Source organism: Molothrus aeneus, chromosome 3, assembly GCF_037042795.1.
Source record: "Molothrus aeneus isolate 106 chromosome 3, BPBGC_Maene_1.0, whole genome shotgun sequence".
In the NCBI taxonomy this organism is placed as follows: domain Eukaryota; kingdom Metazoa; phylum Chordata; class Aves; order Passeriformes; family Icteridae; genus Molothrus; species Molothrus aeneus.
Window position 1 is genome coordinate 70,135,751 of NC_089648.1, and position 24,526 is coordinate 70,160,276.

Sequence of the window (24,526 nt, forward strand, 5' to 3'; positions counted from 1 at the left end):
GCTCTGGGGCCTCCTGCCACACCCTGAGGGATGGAGGTGAAAGGGGCCGCTTTGTTCCCCTTCATCCTCAAATCACAGAACGGGTTGGGATTTAATGTCCCTTCCAGCCCCTGCCTGGGGCAGGGACACCTCCCACTAAACCAGCCCCTTCCAACCCGGCCTGGAACGCTTCCAGGGATGAGAAGCCCACAGCTTCTCCGGGCAGCCCGTCCCACAGCCTCGCCACCCTCACAGCGAGGAATTCCGTCCCGGTATCCCACCCAAACCTGCTCCAGTTTGGCTCCGCCCCGTGAGGCGGTGCCGCCTCCGCGCTCCGTCCCGCCGCGCTTTGTCCCCCCGCGCTCGCCGTAGCGGCCGCGCCGCAGCCGCCATGGCGGCCGCCTGTGGGAGGCTGGTGCCGAGGGGTGCCGCCGTCGCCCTGCCCGGCCGTGAGCACCGCCCGGACCCTCACCCTCACCCCGGAGCCTTCCCCGGGCCCCGCGCCTTCCTCCTGCCCTCCCTGGCCCACAGATCGGGGGGGAGGAGGCTCCTGGCCTGGCGGGCGGGTTGTGGTGCCATGCCCTGCTTTAGTGGGGAGAGGTTAAACTTGAAATCACGAGTGTTTTAAACATTCTGTTGTATTTTACAGGGTGTTTTTCTTTATCGGGATATCGAGTGAGCAGCGATGGAAAGACACCGAAATTCCAGCCGCCTCCGAAGCCCGTCATTATCGACAGGAAGACGAAGAAGGAGGAGAGCAGGTGAGGGTGTCCCACTGCTCACCTGGGCTGGTACAGCCTCACCTGGGCCGTGCTCGGGCTCTCACTGTGTGAGCACTCACTTAAAGAATCAAGGAATTACTATAACAAAAATGAAAAAACCCAACACGGTTTGTAAAATTCTAGCAAAGACATTTGAGTTGGAATATGCTCAAAACACCTTAAAACATTGTTTCTGGAGTTTCTGAAAGCAATGAAACATGAAAAAAAAAACATAGAGCAGTAAATACTTTTGCAAATTTCGGGTTAATGTGGGAGATCATGTCTGTTAAAGGCATGTTTTTGTGACAGGGACACAGGTCCTGTGTCTGCCTTTGCCTTGGACTTGAGTGCTGGTTGTGCATCACTGGTTGTGACAGGGACCTGATATCTCTGGTAGCCTTCATGAGATGTCTCATTCTGGGTACTTTTGATGTCACCTCAGCCCATTTCATGGAATCACAGAATGGTTTGGGTTGGAAGGGACCTAAAGATCATCTCATTCCAACCCCCCCCTGCCATGGGCAGGGACACCTCCCACTAGAGCAGCTTGCTCCAAGTCCCATCCAGCCTCTTCATGAATACTTCCAGGATTGGGGCATCCACAACCTCCCTGGGTTTTAAACCAAATTTGCCCTACTTTAAGTGACCCAGTGGTTCAAAGTGCAGTGCTGTGTCTGGAAGAAGAGTGGTAGCACTGTATTATTCATCTGCCCCCTCCAAAACCTCACTTTGAAGATCATGAGGAGGTTTGGTGTTGTTTGCTGCCTGTGGGTAGCAGCACCAGCCAGAACCTCTGCTGCCCCCACAGCCCCATAAAGTTTGTAGGGCAGATTTGCATTTGTCCTCCTCTCTGTTGGGCACTTCTCTCCTGGCCAGATCCAGGACTTTTAAGATGCATCTGTACAACTGAATTAAGTTTACCTTCATCTGTCTGCTCTGAGGGCAGGTGGTCTTGCCATCCAAACCTGAGTAAGCACATCCAAATATCTCATGGAAATGGTTCTCAGCTGTAGCCAATCCATGTCAGGAAATATGCACTCAGCTCAACAGTCAATAACTGAGGTCCAGGCCATGGAGAAATTCTTTGGCATGGTGTAATTTTTTAGTAGCAAAAATTAGTTTTACCAGTCTATTTAAGCTTCTGTAACACAGAAGGACATTTATGTGGTGTGTCCTGTAGAATCAGTTTGTGAAAACTGTAATAGATTCTTCCATATCTGTTATTAAAGTCAACAAATAGTAAGAATTTTGTCATGGTGATTACAATTAAACCATGAAATAACCTGTTTCTAAGCTGTGACAGCACTAATTGAACTGGCCTCTTTCAGTCAGCTCCTCTGAGACCAACATGTATTACTGGTTTGGGAAAAAATCTGTTTAAAAGAACAACAAAAAAGCCACATAAAAACCCAAAACCAACATCAAAACCACACAAAAAATCCTTTTAGATAACAAAGCCAATAATTAAATAAAATTGGTGACTTCAGAGACTGCAGTTCATATCTCTGAAAAGGCAACAGCTGGTAATTCTTAGGCCAAATACTTAGAATTTTCTCATAGTTTTTATGCAAATGCTTTTGTTTCATACTTCTAAAAGTCTGGCTTTTCTTACAGGTTCCTGAGCCCTGAATTTATACCTCCCAGAGGGAGAAAAGATCCTCTTAAATACTATATAGAAAGAAAGGATATGATACAGAGAAGAAAAGTTTTCAACATCCCAGAATTCTATGTTGGTCAGTGTCAGCACTAAAACTTTTGTAATTCTGTCAGTATTTTATATTGTGTGGGGTATGGTCATATGTAGAATAGCATAAAACATAAAGTCTCAGGTGTGTTAGATCAACTGGATGTGTTTCTATATGTAACACTTTGTATTTTAATCTCATATTTGTATCCTGATTAACTAAAAGAGTAATCCTAATGTGTTCCTTATGTGGGTATTTTTCAGTCCTGAGCATATGGTTTACCAGAAGAGCTAAGGAAAAAAAAATACATTAGATTAATTATATTCAATTTGGATTGAGAAGAGCAAAAAAAAAAAAAAAAAGATGAAGAAAGTTTGCAGTTAACCTGCAGTATCAGGCTATATTAATTCAGGTCACCTTAGCCCTTAGCAGCTTTTTCTGTTTCTGGTAGTTTTTATGGGAAGCAAAAGTATTTTCAAAATGCACCTGAATCAATGCACTTTGCCTGATTCTTCCCACATTTTGGCACACATTAACTGTTTATTAACATATTAAATGAACATATTAACTATTAATTCTAATCCATTTTCTGGTAGGCAGTATACTGGCTGTGACGACTGCGAATCCCCTGGCCAGTGACAAATCCAGCCGCTTTGTGGGGATCTGCATCCAGAGGGGAGGGACAGGGCTCGGCGCCACCTTTGTCCTCCGCAATGTCATAGAAGACCAAGGTGGGGTTTCAGCTGTGGTAATTGTGCTGCAAATGTTCAGCAAAAAATGAGTTATGTTGTAGAAGTTTAGTCTGTGGGGAGGAAAACAGCAGATTGAAGTGTAAGTATGAGTCTGCCTGTTAGTATACTGTGCAAGTTTAAAACTGTGTACACAGAAATGCTGATGTGCTCTGTGCTTGAAGGTATGGAATTGCACAGTAATTTTCAGACATTTTGTGAAGGTTGTGCTTATGTCTGAGCCTGGGTTGTGTGTTACCATGTAAATACCAGCCCAGTTTGAGCACTGTGTGTTTTCATAAACTAGGGATGTAGGTGTGAACTGTTTTAATAAGCAGCAGATTAGAAGAGTTTTATCACAGGTTCATATTCTGGATTATGACAAAATCAGGGACAGTGCAAATAGTGGAGTTCTGAGAGCAAATATGAAAAGGGTGGGTGTCTCCTTGGACACACTACACCTACACTGAGATGTGTAACTAACACCCACTGTAACCAAAAGGAAATGAAATTGAAAACCCAAGCTCATCTTCCTTAAATTCGAGCCATTGAAGTCTCTTCTACAGAATGGTTTCATAGATTTGATTTACAAAGAAATGTGCAGACACAGTGCACAAGTACAATCACAACTGCACACAGCACTGTAGTGCTCTGAGTAGTAAACAGCAGTTTGCAATGATACAGAAATGTGTAACTGAAGCAACACTGCTCCTGAATTTGGTCCATTAAACCAGGCTTTCTGTCTCTAAGGGGTTGAAATCTGTTACGAACTGTACAGCCCTCGCATCCAGGCCATCGAGGTGCTGAAGCTGGAGAAGAGGCTGGATGATAACCTGATGTACCTGCGGGACGCCCTCCCCGAGTACAGCACTGTCGATGTCAATATGAAACCTGTGCCTCGCATGGACCATGAGGAAATCCCTGTGAACAAGGTAGGAGCCACGTGTGTCAGGGGCAAAGCACAGGATTGTTTACAGCTTCCATTATGACTGTTATCCTGGCAGGCTGGAGCAGCTCTTTGCTCTACATCAGTTACCAGGGTGACAAAAGTAGATAAAATCAGGCAAGTCTTTGTGCCATTTCTATAATGAAAGAATGGTAAGAATGTAAACACCTACCATCCTCTGGAGTTCATTTTGAAGACACACAAAGAGGAGCAGCTTCTACATTCCGCTGTAGAACTGTGCAGAAGGGAAAGCTTTTCTTACAGGAATGTTTTTGTTAATGTAGTTACTGATTCAGGAGTGCTTGGTGTCAGGAAACAAGGTAAGAAAGATAGAAGAGTCACCTAAAATCTGCATCTCTGGGAAGATCCAGAAACCATCAGACCCTGCCAGAGTGTTGTGTAGAAACTCAGTATGGTAATTCCCCCCTTTCCCTCTCATGCTACTTTTCTTTTTTTCTTAATAAGGAGTAAAACTAGAAAAGATGAGTTAGCTTCAGTTTATGTTTCTGTGATAAATCAAGACAGAGTTAATTAAAAAGTTTTACAAGATACTACAATAACAATGATAGTATCATAATAGTTTCTAAACAACACACTGACAGATTGGTCCGTTTTCTCTTACTTTCCTCCTGTTAGAGCAGGAGTTGTCACTTTTGCTAAGATCACAATCAAAAATCTACTTTCTTAGTACCTTTTTATTGTTATGGGGTTTTAAAAATTTTTAATCTTTCATTCTAGGTGCAGGTACGAATGAAACCTAAACCATGGTCAAAACGGTGGGAAAGACCCAAATACAATATAAAGGGAATCAAGTTTGAGCTACCAGAACATAAAATGCAAGCAGCACAGAAGTGGAGCCAGCCATGGCTGGAGTTTGACATGCTGAGAGAATATGATACTTCAAAAATAGAGGAAAAGATTCGGAAAGAACTGAGTGAAGAACTTGAAAAATAATGGGTTTTTGTGGTCTAGAATTCCTGAGAAAATTAATATTTTTAGTTTACTGTATGAATGATCAGTTGTCAAGTTTTGTATATACATGGGTAAAGCAACAATAAAGTTAACCTTTCCAGATTTCGGCATGAACAGATTTCTGTGGCTTAAGTGTCCACTGCCCTCTCAATGCCTACAAGTCATTACAAGGAATCTTTCTTCCAGGAACAAACATCTACAGAGCTAAATTGTGACAGAACATCAATCACATTTTTGTCATAGCACAAGGCTGGTGCTAGAGACAAGCTGGGATGAGGCAAAGCAGAACAAGAGAAAAGCAATGAGATCATGAGCTTGTGGTGATTGCTGATCAGCAGTTGCATTTTTGTTGGCATTCTGAGAGGAAAAACAGCAGAAACTGATTATTATAAAGTAGCATCTGCAACATAAATCCTGAAGCTACTGTAAGTTAGTGGAGCTGGAGGAGCTTCTTTTCATACGACTTAATAACATTTTGTCACATGTTAAAGAATTGAGCTGTAAGAGTCATTAGCAAAGTAAAATATTTTATTTTCAAAAAAACCCCAAATTATTTTTAATCTTTTGTCTGTAATACTGATCAAACCTATTTACAATTGAAATATTTTACAAAAATATATTTTTAACTTAAAAAAATATAAAGAGAAGGCATAAGGATTAAGTCTACAAGATTTAAATTCTATTCCCAGAAGATTTTGGAGAAATAGTCACAAACATAGATTCTGTGATGCATTACAGTTTTTACAATGAAACATCCCTGTTATTCTGTAACAATATTCATTGCAAATATACAAAATTACAAAACATTAGCAATAATATCCTAATAAGGATATGAAGAAGTAAAGCTCTGTAGAGCTTACTGGGAAGCAAAGGGAGATTTCTAGAACTGCAGTTACTAGAAAGTAACTTGTTCTGTTCTCATCATCACAGTGTCTGTGATGACAATCCTAATTCCTTACCTGCACACTGACCCCCCCCTTGTTTCTGTATCAGGGGCATCATGAATCCTTGTTCAGCCGAGGAATGGCTGAACAATAACCCCACCAAAAATCACTGTGGACCACAAGTCAGAAAAGCTCAGTGACTGCTGAGTCAGAATGGCATTTGGCAATTAATACTGAAAATAACCTCTCCAGTTGTCTACTGGCTAGCAGTGATGAAGTTCACAGGCACTTTCTGTTTGCAGGATTCCATCCAAGAAGGATACAGCACTAAAGCACTGTCACACATTTAAGAATGCCTGAACCATTGCTTTGACAACTGCAACTTCTAAATATTCCATAATCTAGGAGTAGATGGCCGTAAAAGACATTTTGAACAAACACCTCATGTATTTAATACCAAGAAAGTGATTACCACTACCTCTGAGCAGGCAGGATCAACTAATTAAATTTCATATTAGAACTGGTTTACTGTGCATAGCAGGCTTGTTCCAGTAATGTAAACATTCCTTCAAAGGTTTCTATTTCCCAATCATTGCTTTAAGGTGTTCAAGTTTATGCTCTTCAATGAAGTCTTCTACAATATGCAAAGCTCCAATTTTCACCAGCAGGAGAAGAACTTCTTTTGTTTCATCACTATTTAAGAATAATAAAAAAAAAATTTTAAAAATATAGCAGCACTTTTATTGACCTGTGTAAACTAGAATTTTTGTTTCCTGATCTTGGCTACCGTGATCATTAACAGCACCCAACATCAACCACCTCAAACTCTCACAGTAAACAAGGACTGCTCAAGTGCTCCTTCACATTAGACTCCGTCTTTTCTTTTATATATATATATATATATATACACATGACATGAGCATACTTTAAAGTGTCAAATATATGGTATTTAAGGAATTTTTTTAAATTTTAACACAAAGTATTTGGGGAAGCACTTGAATGTCAAGGACAGCCTCGTCCATTACCTGTGATTTTCCTTGTGTAGTGCACGGGCACATTGCAGCAAGTGCTGGCTGAAGTTCAGTAATTCAGGGAGAGTTGATCCACCCTTGAGATCTTGGAACCATCTTTCTGGGAGGCATGCAACCACCTGTTAACAGAGTATTTGGAAAAAGTTTAACAAGCATTTCAATATAACCAAGTCACATCATTTCTGACAGGAACCTTCTGGCATGTTCAGTCATTATTACTGTGTTTTTTCCTTCAAACCAATATTGATTATCTCTCTAAGTAGTTATGCTTAAGAACCTACAGACCAGTATTTGCTCTAAAATGCTCTTATGCAGCAAGGTTGCTAAAAAAAATAAAATTTTAAATGTTTACATTTTCTTTTTTTAAAATATTCCATTTTCAGTTTTGACCCCTCTTCATAAAAAACAAAAGGCTTTGAGCATACACCCTCTTCCACTGATTGTTATCTTTTACCTTATCACACTTCTTGATGTTATCTGGCCCTAGTGGTGTGTTGAGGATGTTCAGCAGAAGATAACGATTCAGCAGCTTGCTCAGGCCCAAATCACGGAGCTTGTCTTCCTGGACAATCCCATCCCAAAGAACAACGTTGGAGAGCAGCTGCAGTAATGAAGAAACAAAGAATCTGTAGAGCTGCTGGCTCTAAGTGTGCCAAAACTCTTACAAGTTTCATTAAAAAAAAAACCATAGAAAGGTAATATGTGCATCCAATGCAAGTACAGTAAATAACCTAATTAATTTTACAAGTGGATCTCTCTGTATGTATAGATACACCTGTATATGTCTATACATGACCTCCCAAGGGTGGGAAGAAAATTTTACCCTGCTAGGGGGTATAACAATTTGCTAAGTACAGAAGGCAACTAAGAAAACTGTCAGAGAAGCAAAGACAGAAGTGAAAAAGTTACATCAACTGCTCAGGACAAGACTACACACAGTCCCTCATGACATGATGATGCTACAGTTTGTGGCATCACAAAGGTTTTTTTGTAGTTCATATCAGTATTATTAGGCACTGAGGGTTTTTTCTGTTGCCTCTATCACTATAAATCCTTACAACTGTAATTTCTGAGTGTGGTGTAAGGCTGTGTTTGTGAAGGGAAAACACCTTGAGGTTAAGCTACCTGAAAATTAACTACTATGAGCCAAGGAGGAGGACAGGCAACATGAATAGCAGAAAAACTGAAATATGGTCTGGGATGTTAATGTTTCCAGTGAAATGAATTTCAGAGAGGACAAACAAAACAAATCCAGCCCTATTTTCTCTACCTTAACAGCTGACCAAAATCGTCTCTCTTGAAACTTGGAACGTACTGATGACTTGTCTTCCACAGTGCTGGTCATGGGAAGAAAAAGTCAAAATAAAGATTATTTTTGCTGGATTTAAAAGGAGATAAACAGACATCTGATCTCTCAGACATGGATGCGTACAATATTTCATTTACATCTGTAGGGGAGAAAGGTAGAGGAACTAAAAAAATACAAACTGAAGAGAGTCAGAGGGTTAGCTTACCTTTTAGGATACAGAGGAATAAAGACATCTTCCTCTACAGATTTCTTCATTCTTAGGACAACCGTGTTCATCAAATCCTATTAAAAAAGAATTATTAATGTGTCCTCAGAAGAAAGACTTCATATTCCATTTGTAACAACCTCAAAGGTTATTTAGTTCTTCCAGAGGTCTGATATCTTAGAGATAAGTGCAGCTGCCATTTGAATATAACACACATTGAGACCCTGAATAAAAAATAGAAACAGCAGACAAATCACAGCTGTAATTATCTATAGGCTTAGCCTAGAGGGTTTTGCTATATCCCTAAGCTATATCCCTAGGTGAGGCCTGTTTTTACACATTAATCTGCAAGGCAGCAAGAAAACTGTACAGATTAAAATCAAAGCAAGTTATACACATGGGATCTCCATTAAAAGATGTTAAATTTTATGTAAAGAAAAATCACCATAGCTAGGATAGCATGCATTTTTGAGCAACATGTTTTCAGGTGCCATAGATTGCCACCTAGCTTTTTTTTTTAAGCCTATTTATTTAAGTTCTTGCTAAGATCAGTTGTATCACTTGACTTTAAGCCATGGTTTCAAAACAGCAGACTTTGGAAGGCATAAACATTTTCTTTAAAATATTTCTTTTCATACTCGGGGCCCAAACATCCATCCCATTTCACCACTTAATCCATCCCATTTTCACTAGATAAACTTCCTGATTTACATCAGAATAAACCCAGAATCAGGCTAAGAAGGGCTTCCTAGAGTGACTGTGTATATAAAAGTAATTATTAAAGGATTGCTAGGATTACATAGTAGTTTTCCTCCTCACCAATTAACCAACCTTTGGGGATTCTCAAGTTTTAAAATTTTAGGCCTACTTTATAAATAAAAGCTTAAGGGATGCACCACTGAAGCATTACTAGCATATAAAGCTCAAATTTGAAAAGATAATTAAATGCAAATCATTGTTATTGCAGTGAAGGAAGATTAGATCTAAAACAGATTCTGGATAGATACAGGCAGAATTTTTTAACTGACAGCAGCTGATTTCTGCCTCATCATCTTCAGCAAGGAGAGCATCAATGAGCTGGAAGTTTTAACTGCTCAATCATCTAAGTGGCAAAACAAAAATGTAATCAGAACCAAACAGCTTCAGGAGAATGTTCTCAGTGCCCACAGGAGCACACACAGAAGTACACAGTGGGTGAAGTTCCCCTTTCTCGGTACCACAGCTTTTACCTCTCTTGCTCGGCTGGACTCGTTTTTGGCAAGGATTTGTTTCCCAAAGATGTTATTGCAAAGCTGTACGAGGTTCTTTGTCTGTGAAGTAGATAAAGGATCCCACACACTCTTCACAAGTGCTGAAAAAAAACAGGAATTTATTTCATTCATAATATGCAAGTTACTTATCTGCCCTAGTTTCAAGCCATTACAATGTAACAGAAGTAAACATATAAAAAGTTCAGCCTCCCCCAATAATTTTGAAGAGGCCACCTCAGCCGCACTCTGTGGAACTACACAATCATTACATCTTGGAGCACTGGGATATCACCCACATTATTTGATATTATCATTTTTATTTAAGGTTTGATTGCGTAGCTGCAGTGAACGCTTTCAGTACAATCTTATCATACCTGTAATTTTGGGAAGAACAGTTTTTTCAATCACTCTAGGCAAAACTTCTTTATCATGATCATCATCTCTTTTTGATTCAGATATATTTTCTGCATCACCAAATTCTTCTATAGCTCTGAACCAGGGCATCTCTTCTAACTCTGTAAAATTCTGCTGAAAGATGAATCCTGTTAGTTGTTCAGCTGTCAGCATTAACAGAAAAGCTCAATCCAGCAACACCCAAATTCCCACTTAATTTCAGCTTCATCCTCATCACTGAATGGGCCAAAACAGCAAAACTAGTTTAAAAGCTGCAATTTAATGGGTAGGATTCTTCAAGTGTCTTCAAAGAACCCAGGAGAACTGTTTTTACAGGAGGTGTAAAAGGAGCTGGAGGTAAAAGGAAAGGGGAAATTTAAGAATATTCCAAAATATGCTTCAGTTTTGGAGACAACACAGTAGCTTTCTTAATTTCTAATTCACTGTGCTAGGTATAGGAAAAAAATCATTCTTCATATTAATACATCATACACACACAGACACAATTTTTAACAAAAATGTCAGCTGATGCACCTACCTCAAGAGGATTCCAACTTATTAAATGAACTCTGATCAATGGGTTTAATAGCTTAGGCAGGCAGAAACTGATGTAAGCATCACAGTAAGAGTCAGGAAACTTCTCTTTCCATTCCTGGAATTTCAACAGGATTTTTCTGATGTCACAAAAATCTGCGTGGACATCTTCAAAGATTTTCCTACTATCCTCTAAAACATTATCTATGGATAATATTCATTGGGAATAAAAAGAAACAATCACAGAACTTATTGAGGCATAAGCTGAAGGGTTTATGCATCTATAGGACATAAGAGATATTTTTATGAGAATTGCATTTGTTATTTATCTTTGACACACCTGACATTGAAATGGTTTAAAAGCAGCTCCCACAAAAACTCAGTTGTACAGAAAAATAGTGTCAGAAGACCAAGGAAAGACATGACCTTTTTCACAGATTTATATAACCACTGTATTTCAAACTTCGTTCCAGAATGATAAAATTTCAGGCATGAAAATCCCTTCTGCTGTTACGTTAAGAAAAGTTATTATACCTTTCTCTCCTCCTCTTCATCCATTCACTCAAGATAATTAAAACACTGTAAGCAACCTTTAATTCACACTCCAGCTTCAGGAAATAAATTGACTGTACAAAACATGTTGCAGCACTGCACTGAGTACTGCCAGATCAGCTCTGGCAGAATCTGACAGAGCTAACCTCTAGTTAAAAAAGCCATGTAGAGTGCTGCCACCACAGGAAATCTACAACCATTCATTCATTCCTCCTAAGTCATTAGTCAGAACTGCCTGGGTGCATTTTTTTCTACAGTGTGCAAATACAAACATGGAACTCAAATGAAATATTCCTCTACTTTTCCCTAAAAAAAAAAAAAACAAACCATTAAAGAAATATCAACAAGAGATCTTGTTCTAGGACATGACATTAGGCCTGTCACCAACCTTTGCTCTTCTGGAACTCGTCCTCCTCTGTGGGAGTCAGCTCCTCATCACTGGACAAGCCCTCGTGGTGATCTCCTTCTCCTGAGTGCTCCCTCGCCTGCCTCCTGCAAGCCCTGCATTTGGGAATGAACTCAGATGAGTTATCCTCTCCTGTGTCTGCAGGAAACAGCTTAAAAAAATAATCCAACTTCAAAAAATGTACTTAAAACAAGTCGTGAGAACAACAGCCTGAGGAGAGGCAATGGGGGAACAACAGTGACTACAGAACCGAAAGAACTCCTAAACTGTGGAAAAATGAGGGGATTTGGAAACTGACATCCAAGAGCTTAGAGCAACATCTCTGACCTCCCCCATGAGCCCTGCAATAACCTTCCCTTAACCTCATCACCACTGATGAGGCTAACAACTCATCCCACCTGAGCATCTGGTGGTTCAACTGGATCCTGTCTGACAGTTTAATGTGTATTTACTGAGCTCTCAGACTGTCCTGCCAGTCCTGGACCACTTGTTCAACAACCCACAGGAAAAAGGTGATAGCACCCATGTGCCAGTGGGGTTCCAAAAACTATTGCCATGGCATCAAGAGAAACAGACTGCAAAGTCAATGGCTTGAATTTCTACCACAGGAAAATGATAAATAATATGGAAGTGATATTACATAAATACTTTTAAACAGTTATTCACATCCATTACCATTAAAAGTTAACTGCTTTGAGAGGAAGTTATTATTATTATTATACCACTTTTCCTCCAGTAAAATTTCAAGGTACTTGCTGCTTCAAAGTATAGTTATGACTTGAGGTACCAACTATAAAATTTTCAAAGCTCCCAATAATATGAAAAAAAAAAAATTGGTACCAATCCGTGAACACTAACATCCAAAATGTAGCATCTGTCTGACCTACACTGATAGCAGACCTGGGGCTACAGGTTGATTTGTTTCACTCACCATTGCCTCTCCAGCAGAAACAATTCTGCCCAATTTTGCTATTTATACATAATACAGAAATATATTTCTGTAGAAATTAATAATATTATTAATTAAAATAGGAAGAAAAAAGCTCCCCTCATAATTTTGTCTCACTTAAGACTTTTTAGTTTAAAATATCCAGCTCTATTAGCATTCAGGTTCAAATCAATATGAAGAGAATGACATTATAGCATAGATGGCTTCCATGTACTTCAAGTTTTGGAAAGCAAATACTGAAATATTTTTAGAGTAATCTCATTTAGTAATCCTACAGGTTTACATTCATGACTGCAGGAATGACAGGAAGTCAGTGCACAGCACATTTATCAGAATTGAGTGCACCTCTGTGTAAGAGTTACCTTCGATGCTCACACATTTCCAGGACCTGTGTCTTCTCATCACCTCCCAATTTGCTTTTCACTGGTTTGTCATTCCCACCTATAAGACAGAAACAGCCAAAAATAAAGTGGTACATTTTTAAAGTTACTGTTATATTTTCAAACAGGAAAAAAAAAGAATCTCCTTCTATTGTTTTGAAGTTGTTGTTTTTTTTTTTTTTAATTTGGAAAATAGCCAACAAAAGAACAAACCTAATCAAAAGTCTAACAGTACCCAGAGTAAGTCAGAGTGAATTGCTTGTAGCCTTAATAACTGGCTGATGTGCAAAACATGGCAAAGAGAAAGGGTGTACTACTACTGAAGTACTATCATGTAAGAAAAAACAGCCTTTCCACTATATTAAATACAACTAGGAACATAAAAAACAATGCTATGTGCTGCTAAACATGCAACTACAGTCTCATTTGTAATGAGCTGGAGGTAAAATCATTTTAATAGCAATTCTTACTGTGGCATTACTCTTTTCTCCTTACACCTACTGTCAGTTGGCCACTCCATTTTACAAAACCATCTTGGCTGCTACTTTCTCTCATCAGCAGTTTATCCCCTCAAGTGAGAAGACTGAACCCATATGATTTAGTATTTACCAGAATCCAGTGCATCTGCCCTCCATCTGTTCCAGCAGCTCCAAGCAGATTGCTCTCAGCTTTGCCTGAACAGTTTTAAAGGGTTTTGGAGGTCTGGTTTGTTTGGGTTTTTTAAATAGCAGCAGCTAGAGATTCGCACAGCATGTAAACAATACCTTAGCGAGGAAAGAAAATATGAGCTGAGAAAACTGTACTAATTTTTCCTACAGTGACTGAAACACAGTTTTCTTTTAGATAAAACCCTTACACAGAGTAGCTTCTCACTTCATATTCTGCCGCATTGGTGTCACCTCCTGGTTTGAAATCCCCAATCTGGGCACATACATAGCCTTACAGACACCCTCAGGTAAAAGTGATGTTGCCAATTACACACTCAGCTTTTTCAGGTATTCACAGAATTCAGTAATAAGCAAGCTTTCTCCAACTTGAAACCTACTGGAAAACTGACTCCCATTTTTCTTTTTAAATATTGATGGGAAATTGAACAATTAAAAATTGACAAGGTACTTGGTCACCTCATATTCAGAGAAATTAAGCCAGAGAAAAACAGTGTCATGGGCATTACTGAGGCAAGAATTTCAAATGAGGTACAGTAGAAACACACCTACTGACAATGGGAAGGGGAAAGGGGATCAAAGGTGAAAATTAAAATCTTAAACCAGGAATTAACTGTATTTCTGCTCAAAGACAGAAATTACTTTCTCACTGAAAATTTGAACTTTGCACTAACTTGTCAGATGCTGAATATAAGCAGATTCATTTTTCAGCTCCTCCTGCCTTCGCTTCGATACTCTCACGGCTCGTTGCTGCAGAAGGGCATGCATAGCCCATTCCAGCTCATTAATGTCCTTCAGCTGCAATACAGCAAACACCAATCAGGCTTTCAATCAGTTTAAATCTCACAAGAATGAGCAAAAACCAACTTCAATGGGGTTTTTGTATGGCTGTGAAATTAAAACAGAAGTATCAGAGATTGACAACTAAGTTCCTGGTCATGGGAGTTTTCAGGCTGAAAACACAAACTGTATGCCAGTTACACATCAAGGACTAAGACTTCATACAAAAGGGTTCACCAGGACACCACTGGTGTCCCTTGTTTTATTGCAGTTTGCTTTTGAGGCACCAGCCACTGAAGAAAATGTATTCCCTAACTAACATTTTTTCTCTTTAAAGTTACTTGAAAAAATACACAACTGCAAAGTGACACAAAATTAAATTAAAATTAAATTTGATTCTGATAGAACTGATTTTTAACTGGGTGGTATCTCTCATTTTTTCCTGACAGAATACACCTTTATCATCTTTAAAAAAGAAAAAAAAGAAAAATATACATACTTTTTCATTCAAACAGTTTATCAAGTTTTCTACATATGTTTTCATGGTTCTGTAGAATTTATAATTCATAGCTGCATCTGAAGACTTCTCCAGCTCCTGGACAGACATCTTTGAGCTCTCAATATCCTCCATATATTTTTCATACTCTCTCTGGTGGGCACGGTGCACATCCTGTAAGGATGTTATCCTGAAAGAGAGAAACCCAGACAATCAGAACTATTGCCAATTTAACAGCTGATGCACTCCAAAACATTTCACCCATTATAATCACATACAAAATCTTTGCCTGTGCTAATAATAGCACTTGCATTTGACCTGAGCAGCACTGAAAGATTTACCCATGCCAACATTTACAGGGTAGGGACAAACATCACACTTTGGCAACCCAAATGTCATTTATATGGTGCTGGTTTTGAAAGCACCACAGGTATTTAATCTGTACTCCTCAATATACCACACTTCCCAAAAATATAAAAGCCAAAATTACATGGTATCACATTATTAAATAGATTCTACCCAAAGTAATCTGGTAAAAACTACAACTCACATCAGCATGTCCATACCAGTTAATGAAAGCTGTATGGACAGAAGTACCTGTAAGCATTCACTATGTGTTCACTATTAAATACAAACCAACTGACAACTCTTACTATTGTGTGATAAACACCAAAAGCTTCTGTCAACAGCTGTCTCTAGCAGACAGGTAGCATACAAACATTTACATATATTACAACTCTGCTTCCTCTCTTTTTTACCCCTTCCCTCCTTACATATCCCAAGTATTTGCTCAGTTTGAGCAGGTCTGTAACAGAATCAAAGCACAGACTACAATTTATTTCACTTCCCTGAACTAAACACTTTCCAAAGAAAACAGATGAACTAAGCTATTGTGTTCTACTGTGCTACATATTATAAATAAAAAAATATTAATTTATTTCAGCACTTAATATGTTAAAAACATCTACAAACAAAACAGGTTTGTACCTACACCAAACAGGTTCCTCCTCCCCTTCCTGCTGTTTCCCAGAAAAATTTCCCACTCTTGACAGCTGTATTCTCATGCTTTCTTATTTGACTCTGTACATAACTCTGTACATCAATTCCTTTAGGTGATTAAGAAAGCATACAGTTCCACAAAAATATTTAGTCCAACTTAGTTTCACTTCTCTGAACAAATGCAGCAATGATGGTCTGTACAAAGTAAAGATTACAAAGAGCTTGGTGCAAGCTCACAGCAGAATTTATGTCTCACTTGTATTAAGTTACTTGTCTAAACTTATCTGAACAGCTGCTTCCCAGTGCTGGGAGGGATGACAGGGGATGGCTTACCTTGGGATGTCTGACCCAGCTGTCCTTCCCACACACCCTCTAGGAGGTTCCCATGTCCACCTCAGCTGCCCACACAGCAGCTGAGCTGCTCAAAAGAAGTCACAGCCTGGCACACAACTAAAGAAAAAGATCCAGGCATGTTCTGAACAGGCTGTAAAGAACTTCGGCTGCTTTAGGAAATATTTTTGCAGCTGGTATAAGAACTACCAGAAGAACTACTAAAAGAAGGAGGATTGGGAGTGCCAGCTCTACCTGCCCCCAGAGAAGTTCTGCTTGCTGGGCAAATGTAACATCAAGCCAAGGCTCCTGTCAAGAACCACCAGTAACCATAAAAAGCTGTTGCCAAATAAAAAATTTACTTTCTAAAGTTCAAGTTGACAGAAACACTCTTGGAAAGTCCAAATGCTCCCCTGAAACAAAGTATTGCCACATAAAGTAAAAAATTTGTAGCACTCCATTAGACATTATTACACTTGGTAACAACCCAAACAAAGCTCAACACTCTGGAAAAAAGAGTAAGACTTCAAAGCTGTTGCCTCATTCTGTGACAAAAACTCAGACAACTAGTAAGTTAAGGCATTACCTTTCAGTCAGTCTCTTCTTCACAATTTCCAAATTCACAGGTGGTAGAGAAACAGAGGTATCAAACTTGGGTTTGGTTGGCTGATATTTACGCACAGAGGCGTCATCACAAATTTCCTACAAAAATTAAGTGTCAATTTTTAATACACCATTTACACAATTTCTCCCTTTGCAACTCTACAGATCATCAAGACATACTATTTGAATACTAAACATCCAATACAAAGCTATATATTTCAACCACAAAAAAATCTAGACAAAACCCAATCAACTCAAGCATTAAATCCATAACTAACAAGGTCTACAGCTATAAATTGCTGCTGTTTCCTGAAGAGTAGAATTAACTTTTCCATAAGCAAGTGGAGTATGAGGACCTAAGATCATACTGGATTTGAACACAGTCTCAATAGGATGTAACTTTCTCTCATTCCTCTACTCCCCAAATTGGAAAAATTTCTACAACTGTCAATACTGACTTCAATAAAGAGCTGGTTATTCAAATACTCCTAAGTCTGATCCAGAGCAAGTGATCCAAGCCAGCATATCAGAATATAGTTAGTTTTTGCCAATTACTTACTGAGAAAAAGACAGCATTCTGCTGAACTGTGAAGAGAGCTCCCAGATTGCCACTCAACAGAAATTCAGCAGAATAAAACAATAATTTTTGCTTTGCAACTTTGCAACATTTGTATCACTTGCATACTCTTGCTTTCAAGATCCCTTGCACAGCAGCAAAAAAATCAGAGTTCAGAATTTTCTTCTCTGCTTCTTGTGATCTCTAATCACAACAGGTATCTGCCTCTGGGGCTGACACCACCACACTGCTTCTCAACACGCAGACAGAGATTACAGATTTTCATTGTCATCTTCCCATATTTCTAATCATCTTTCCCTGAAGAATCAGGGAATAACTTCCTAAGACCCTCCCTAACAAGAGGGCAGAACAGAGACACAACAGTATTCCAGACAATCTCTCTTGCCTATAAGCAAAAAGCAACTTCCAATGGTTAGGAAAGCATGTGTGTCACCTGAGAGAGCTTAACAGCTTTCTTTATTTGCTGCTCTTCCCACTTGGCTTCATCGTCACTTGATGCATCACCCAGAGACACTGGAAGGTAAAACAACTGTTATTAGATCTAACTACACCCTTTAGTTTTTCCCTTCCATCTAAAGCAACATGGGTCTCCCAGCCAATACTGAGAAGTGATACACACAAAAAACAGCAGATGAAAAACCTGCAGATGGAGGACTGCAAAACTGAAAGGCAAGAAAGGCTTGGAAAAGGCTACTGGGATTTGTAGGATTCACACCAACATTAATTCCCCCAACTGTTTCTCAAGCAACTACTACTGTAGTAGGAGGCACATAAACATCTTGTTTTTATTTCTCAAAACAAAGTTTACACGCATAATACATGTAAACAAGAGTGTAAGTATAGACCAAGACATGACACCCAACAAACCCTTGAGCATTCCAGAACATACACTCAACTACAGATACAAAAAGATCTCGTTAGCATTAACCTGAATGGCAGATTCTGCTCATAGATATGCATACCTTATAGCCCTTATTCAAATACTTAAGTAAACCTGTGCTTCATAACACTATAAGCAGCTCTAAGGGAATAAAAACAATGGAAAAGCCAATTATGTTTTGCATGCAGTAGGTTTGTTTACTTCTGAAGGGCTGGAATGCTGGTTTGTTTGTTTGTTTTCCATTTTTGAAATTTATGTCAGTGCAGGAAGAGCACTTAGAAGGCCAGACCAGAAGCAGGAGACAGGACCTAGAGTAACTTTATTCACAGTAAATATGCCTCTTACAAGGCCTTTTTTTTGCAGTCAACAAGGCCAAAAATAATTTTGTAAACATTTCTCAAAGTATCCTGCACCACCACCAGTGAGACCTAAACCAGGCCTATGACCCATATAAATAAACCTCAAGTACCAACTGCACAGCCTTTTTCCAAGAGCCCTGAGGAGGCAAAGCCTCACTTCCTAACTGGACAAGTCCCACGTGGCTCCAGAGACTAAAACAAAGCCTCTGGGAGAAACACCACAAACTCACCCATCTTATCCATGTCTTCAGTCATCCTCTGCCTAAGAGGTCTCATTTTAGGAGCAAAATCGAGATTCTTTGTTTCAGACTCATCTTCACTCTCCAAATCACTGCTTCCTCTTCTCTGAGGGACCTGAGGACTGTTTGAAACATCCAGGGCAAGATAATCAGCCTCTGCCCTGGCTAAGTGACGCTTCCTCCGAGCAGCCTCAACGTGAGCTGCACTGGGGATATTGCCTGCATCAAAGAGAGAGAAAATCTAAGAAAAGACTAAAAGCAACACTCTGTATCTAATGCCAATCATGACAACTGTTCAGCACCACTGTACAACCCTGGATACAGAACACAAGATGGCTGCCATGTAGAATATGTGGAGATGAAAAAGTGGCTCTCAACCTCAAAGTGAGGTTTTATTTTCTCCTCATGAAGGGAATTGTGCATCACCAAAGAGGAATTTTCTGCTGCCTTTCTTCTATAACCAGGGCTCATAATTTCTGCTCCATTCCCAAAACTAGCACAGATAGACAACAAATGTTTGCAACTAAAAATGTGGGGGAACCCCTATTCTTCCAGAAGGGTAGCCCTGAATCAGGATAAACAGATGAACAGATGCCAATATCGTAGGTGGTTTAAGCTTAGTGGAACTCATCTCACCTAACCTGTCATGTCCTTCAAACACAAAATGTTCTAAAATAGCTTTCTTGGATAAAAAAAAAAAGCTAGGGAACTAACCTGGTGATAAATCCTTCCCCCTCTGTGCCCTCTGTGGAGAGCTGGATTCATTTTCAGAATCTGAGCTGTTGTAATCCTCATTGAGTGAAGAATAAGTTTCATCCTCATTGTCCTCATCCTCTTCATGAGTATCTTTGGTGTTGCCAACTCCAGGCTCCAACTGACAGATTTCTTCATTATAGGGGAAAAAAGTATGATCCATTATTTCAGTTTCAGCTGCTGGAATATGATGTGCCATAACTGGTTACCAGAAATTATTTACACCTTGCTGCAAAGACTGGTCACTTGTCTATCTCCACCTGTTCTCACCAAAACATGTCAAATTTTAACATTCCAAGAGAGTCACTTACAAGCCAATTCTTGTATTGAATAAAAGCATCTTTGATGATGCTTCCCACAGAAAGACTACGAGTCCTTCTGAGACACAGAGTGTATTTAGATGCACAAAAGCAATGAGATCAGCTCTCAGATAACAACTAATTAATATTCTGATTGCTCACAGCGTATTTGGATTCTTGACTTGAAAAACTGCATTTAGAAAGCAGTCTTAGTTAAACTATAAACATTTATATCTATCTTGTCTCCAGTTATTATCAAATACTTTAAAAATATTGATTTCTCTTCATCTGCCACTACACTTTCAGTAAATCATAAGATTACTGAACAACAGAATGTACCACCTTTTATAAGAACATGATATGATTTTATAAGTTACTAAGAAAATTTACTATCTCAGCTGAATCACAACCTCAAAGGGAATTATTGACCAATCTCAATCTAATTTACTTTTATCTAACATTAGCAAATATGGTATATCTGTGAATTGACAGAAGTGTCAAAAGGGGAATACATAAAGAGAACTTTTAGATGCATTTGTTTCTAAAACACACAAACTCCAAATATTCAAACAAGAGAGTTACCACAGAATGGTTTGGGTTGGAAGGCACCTTAAAGATCATCTAGTTCCAATTCCCCTTCCACTAGACCAGGTGCTCACAGCCCCATCCAACCTGGCCTGGAACATTTCCAGGGATGGGGAGCCCAGCCTCTCTGGGCAACTGACTGTATTTCAATGGAACTAGGGATACTACCAGAATAATCTAGGCTATTGACTGAATTCAATGAAAACATTTAAATGCTGTAAGAGCACACAAAGTAATAATGTTTGCATTAACTTTCATCAGACAAAATGCAACTAAGCTCACATTTTCCCTCAATGCCAATACTCAGATCAAACTGCAATCTGACAGCAAAAAGCAGTGGATACCTGGCCCATAGTTTGAAATATATGATGCTGAGGTATAAACTTATCAAAACTTTGTTAACATTGATGTAGCACATGGCTCTGCATAATCAGGTTTTCTCAAGAACAGCCTCCAAGTTCTGATAAACTTTTACCAAGGTCAAACTGAAAATAATTTCAGCACAAATACATCACAATTATAAACCTGTAAATTACAACTGCAAGTATAATTCTGCATTCAATTAACAAGCAAAAAACATCTAACAGCAGTATTTTTACATCACTCTTCATGTATTTCATAAAATATTTAACTAAAAAAGTACTTACTTTTGTTTTCTTCAGCTTCTGTCTGCGCAGGCAGTAAGCTTTCCTTCTTTTTAATTCTAAAGGTTACTTCGTTGAAGGATGGCTTTTTAACTTTAAAAAACTCTTCACCTACCAGATAAAACAAAGTGATTCTGAGTAACATTCATAAAGCCAACAATATACACACATATATGTGTATGTACTGCATACAAACGTGCATGTAAACTCCATGTGTGCACAGCATAACTTCTGAATCACAGAATCAATTAGGTTGGAAAGGACCTCTGAGATCAAATCCAACCTATGACCAAACACCAACATGTCAACAAGGCCATGGCACTAAGGACTATCTATGTCCAGTCTTTCAGTTCTGGCTGGATCAATTCTGAATATTACAGTGGCTTTATCATTTATGATCTATCACCTCTTAGTAAAAGCTGCAGCTCAGCCTCCTCTACACAGCAACACTGCACTGCTGAAATGCAGGGTCTCTCTGCAGCTTGTGCCCACCAAGGTTGATGTCTTCTCATCAACCACAACAGTAACAGCCCAGAAGTGTCAGTTAAACATTCAAGTTTCATTTATTTAAGCTTGTTCAGTCATGGAACCACACAGTACTTGTTCTCTCTGGTTTTCTCCAACTGTAAGAAGATTTCAGATGTTTTCAGCCGAAAGAACGTGGACATACACAATTGCCAAAGTACTTTTCACAGAATCACAGAATTGTCAGGGTTGAAAGGGACCTCTGGAGATCCCCTTGGCCAACCCCCCTACCAGGGCGGGGTCACCTGGAACAGGTGAGACAGGAATGTGTCCAGGTGGGCTTGGAATGCCTCCAGAGAGGGAGACTGCACGCCCTCCCTCGGCAGCTGTTCCAGTGCTCTGCCACCCTTGATGTAAAAAAGTTCTTTCTCGTGTTGAGGTGGAACTTATTGTGTTTTAGCTTGTGGCCATTGCTCCTCATCCTCTTGCTGGGCATCACCGAACAGAGTCCGGCACCATTCTCTCGCGCCCTCATTCGAGATATTTAGATGGACTGATGAGCCCAGCTCTCTGGCTTCTCCAGACTAACCAGGCCCAGCCCAGGTTTTAGTCCGGGTTTACCGCGCAAACCCTCCCGAGAGCCCTTCCCCTGACAGAGCACGGCTGGGTGTGTTTACAGAGACAGGCAGGAGGGGCTCGCTGAGGCGGCAGCCCTAGGCAGAGCCCCTCCGCTCCCGGGCCGTGCTCTGCGGCTCACACACACTCGATCCCTCCTCACCTTCCCGCTCCTCCTCGCCGCCGAAGCTCAGCAGCTCCTTCCCGGCTCGGCCCGACCCCGCTGCGGCCCCGGCTCGGCGCTGCCCCGGGCTCGCCCCGGCTCTGCGCGCCCGCCCTCGGTGGCTGCGGGCCGGCTCCTCCGCGGGCAGCGCCCGCTCCGCGCCGGGATCGCCCTCGGCCTCCGAGGGCTCCGCTTCCCGCTCCGAGGGCGAGCTGGCGCCCGAGTCCGGGGACGGGGCTGAGTCCGGGGATGGGGCTGCGGCCGGCTCCGGCTGTGGCTTCGGCTGTGGCTCCGGCTCGCCCTCGCTGCTGCCGCTGGAGGCTGCGCGCCGCCGGCCGCGGAAGTTGCGCGGGGGACGGCGGAACATCGCCCCCGGGAACCGCTGCCGGGATCGCGACCGGGAATCGCTGCCGGGAATCGCTGCCGGAACCGCCGCGATCCCAACGTGGGACCCGACGCGCACGCGCGGCGACCCCGGCGCGCCCCGCCCGCGGCTGGGCGGGAGCTTGGGCGGGACGGAGGGGCAGAAGGGAAAGGTGTAAAAAAATGTGAAAGGCGTTTTTTGGTGATTCATTGATGCCTAAAAATGTAACTTGTTGGGTAAACCGTGAGTCCTTCAGTGCAGGGGCTGCCGTGCTGGGTGGGTGCTCCCCCTCCTCTGCAGTACCATCGAAAGCTTGTGGACTTCTGGTATTATAAAATATAATTTATAAATAATATATGGTAAGATATTATTTCAATATGCAAAAGTTATATGGCGATAATTAATAATTAATATTGATAAACTTTTGTGATTGCTATGTATTATGTAAGTGAATAGTAAATTGAAAGGTAATTGCTAATGCCTAACTACACGTAAATAAAATAGCTGTTTTAGAATTAGTACTAACATACACCACAAACAAATAAATACACTTTTTAAGGCCAGGTTGGAGGGAGCTCTGAGCAACCTGTTTAGTGGAAGGTGTCCCTGCCCATGGAAGGGACAAATGGAATTAGATGATCTTTAAGGTCCCTTCCAACACAAGCCGTTCTATGATTCTGCAATTATTATAAATATAAAACTGACTCTGTTGTTGTCAAAAAGTAATCACACATTTTTTTCCCTTTCCTCAGGCTGAGCTCACAGAAGGAGCAGGCAGGTGCCAGTGCTGGTGGAAGGGGAGGGGAACATATGGCTGGGAACAGAAGGAAGGTGGGAATGTGACAAGTGATGACAAATTGGTTTGCTTAGAGAGGAGTTGCACTGTAGCTTGTACCAGCCTTTGATTTCTGCCGTGCTGACTTGAGCTGTGTGTGATTTGCTCTGTGGAAAGAAAGTGCATCCCACTCCAAATGAAACCATGAATCCAGGCAGGGCAAGTCCTTCAAGTAAGCCTTTGTGTCCCAAGAGAAGCATCCAAGAATAGCAAACGTTTGAAGCGTTCTTGCTCAAATTGCTCCACCTTTCTGTTCTTCAGCTGTAATATGAGGATGCTAATATTAACTTGCCTCAGGAATCTTGTGAAGAAAAAGCTGCATTTGTGAAGTACCAGTTACAGTAAGAATAACATAAAAACCCAAGAGAAAATCAACTAAAATATATTTTTATTCAGTGCAGCTTCTGAATTATTATTAAATAAAACCCAAGGCTACTTAGTGAATAAGGAAGATTATAAAAACTTTAAGAATTCAGGAAACACAATTCATCTTGCAGCATTATTCATTTTCTGCACTGAAAAAGGGTGGGGGTCTGGTGGAAAAATAAAGTACTTATGTAAATGCTGAAATTAAACCTGTCCATGGATTTGTGTTTAAATTGACTTATTGCAGGCTCTGATTCAAAACTGCCTTATTGCTGTGGAATTGATATGGACTTCCATGGGTAGTTTCTCTGAGTGAAAGGTGGAGTCAAGAATGGTCTGGGGATGCACAGGTATCTTGAGTTGTTCCATTGCAACCTGGGCAAAGCAAAGTCTGCAGATGTACATTTACCTGGAATAATGCCCATAAGTTTCCTGTTTCTCATTTACCCCTCCATGACTGATGAAGGCTTCATCATGCCAAGCAAAGATGGGAGTTTTACCAGGAGCCTTTAATATCTTTGTAATAATGACAGAGCTTCTTTGCC

At 40.4% G+C, this 24,526-nt stretch overlaps 2 protein-coding genes across 2 annotated transcripts; one reads left to right on the forward strand and one right to left on the reverse strand.

The window, feature by feature from the left end:
• Positions 1-332: 332 nt before the first annotated feature.
• Positions 333-5,173, forward strand: MRPL19 (mitochondrial ribosomal protein L19). The gene is made up of 6 exons (XM_066547149.1): positions 333-428; positions 629-740; positions 2,355-2,473; positions 3,022-3,156; positions 3,904-4,085; positions 4,838-5,173. Exons 1-6 carry the CDS (start codon positions 371-373, stop codon positions 5,051-5,053), a joined length of 822 nt encoding a protein of 273 aa, XP_066403246.1. The 5' UTR covers positions 333-370; the 3' UTR covers positions 5,054-5,173.
• A 405-nt stretch (positions 5,174-5,578) lies between these two features.
• GCFC2 (GC-rich sequence DNA-binding factor 2) lies at positions 5,579-22,990 on the reverse strand. The gene is made up of 18 exons (XM_066546130.1): positions 22,417-22,990; positions 21,177-21,284; positions 19,607-19,777; positions 18,884-19,111; positions 17,848-17,927; positions 16,821-16,936; positions 14,909-15,095; positions 14,304-14,427; positions 12,947-13,025; positions 11,618-11,730; positions 10,682-10,881; positions 10,125-10,275; positions 9,730-9,851; positions 8,501-8,577; positions 8,257-8,323; positions 7,441-7,587; positions 6,981-7,105; positions 5,579-6,648 (listed from the first exon to the last, which is right to left on the reverse strand). The coding sequence occupies exons 1-18, from the start codon at positions 22,988-22,990 to the stop codon at positions 6,534-6,536; spliced, it is 2,784 nt and encodes a 927-aa protein (XP_066402227.1). The 3' UTR covers positions 5,579-6,533.
• Positions 22,991-24,526: the final 1,536 nt, after the last annotated feature.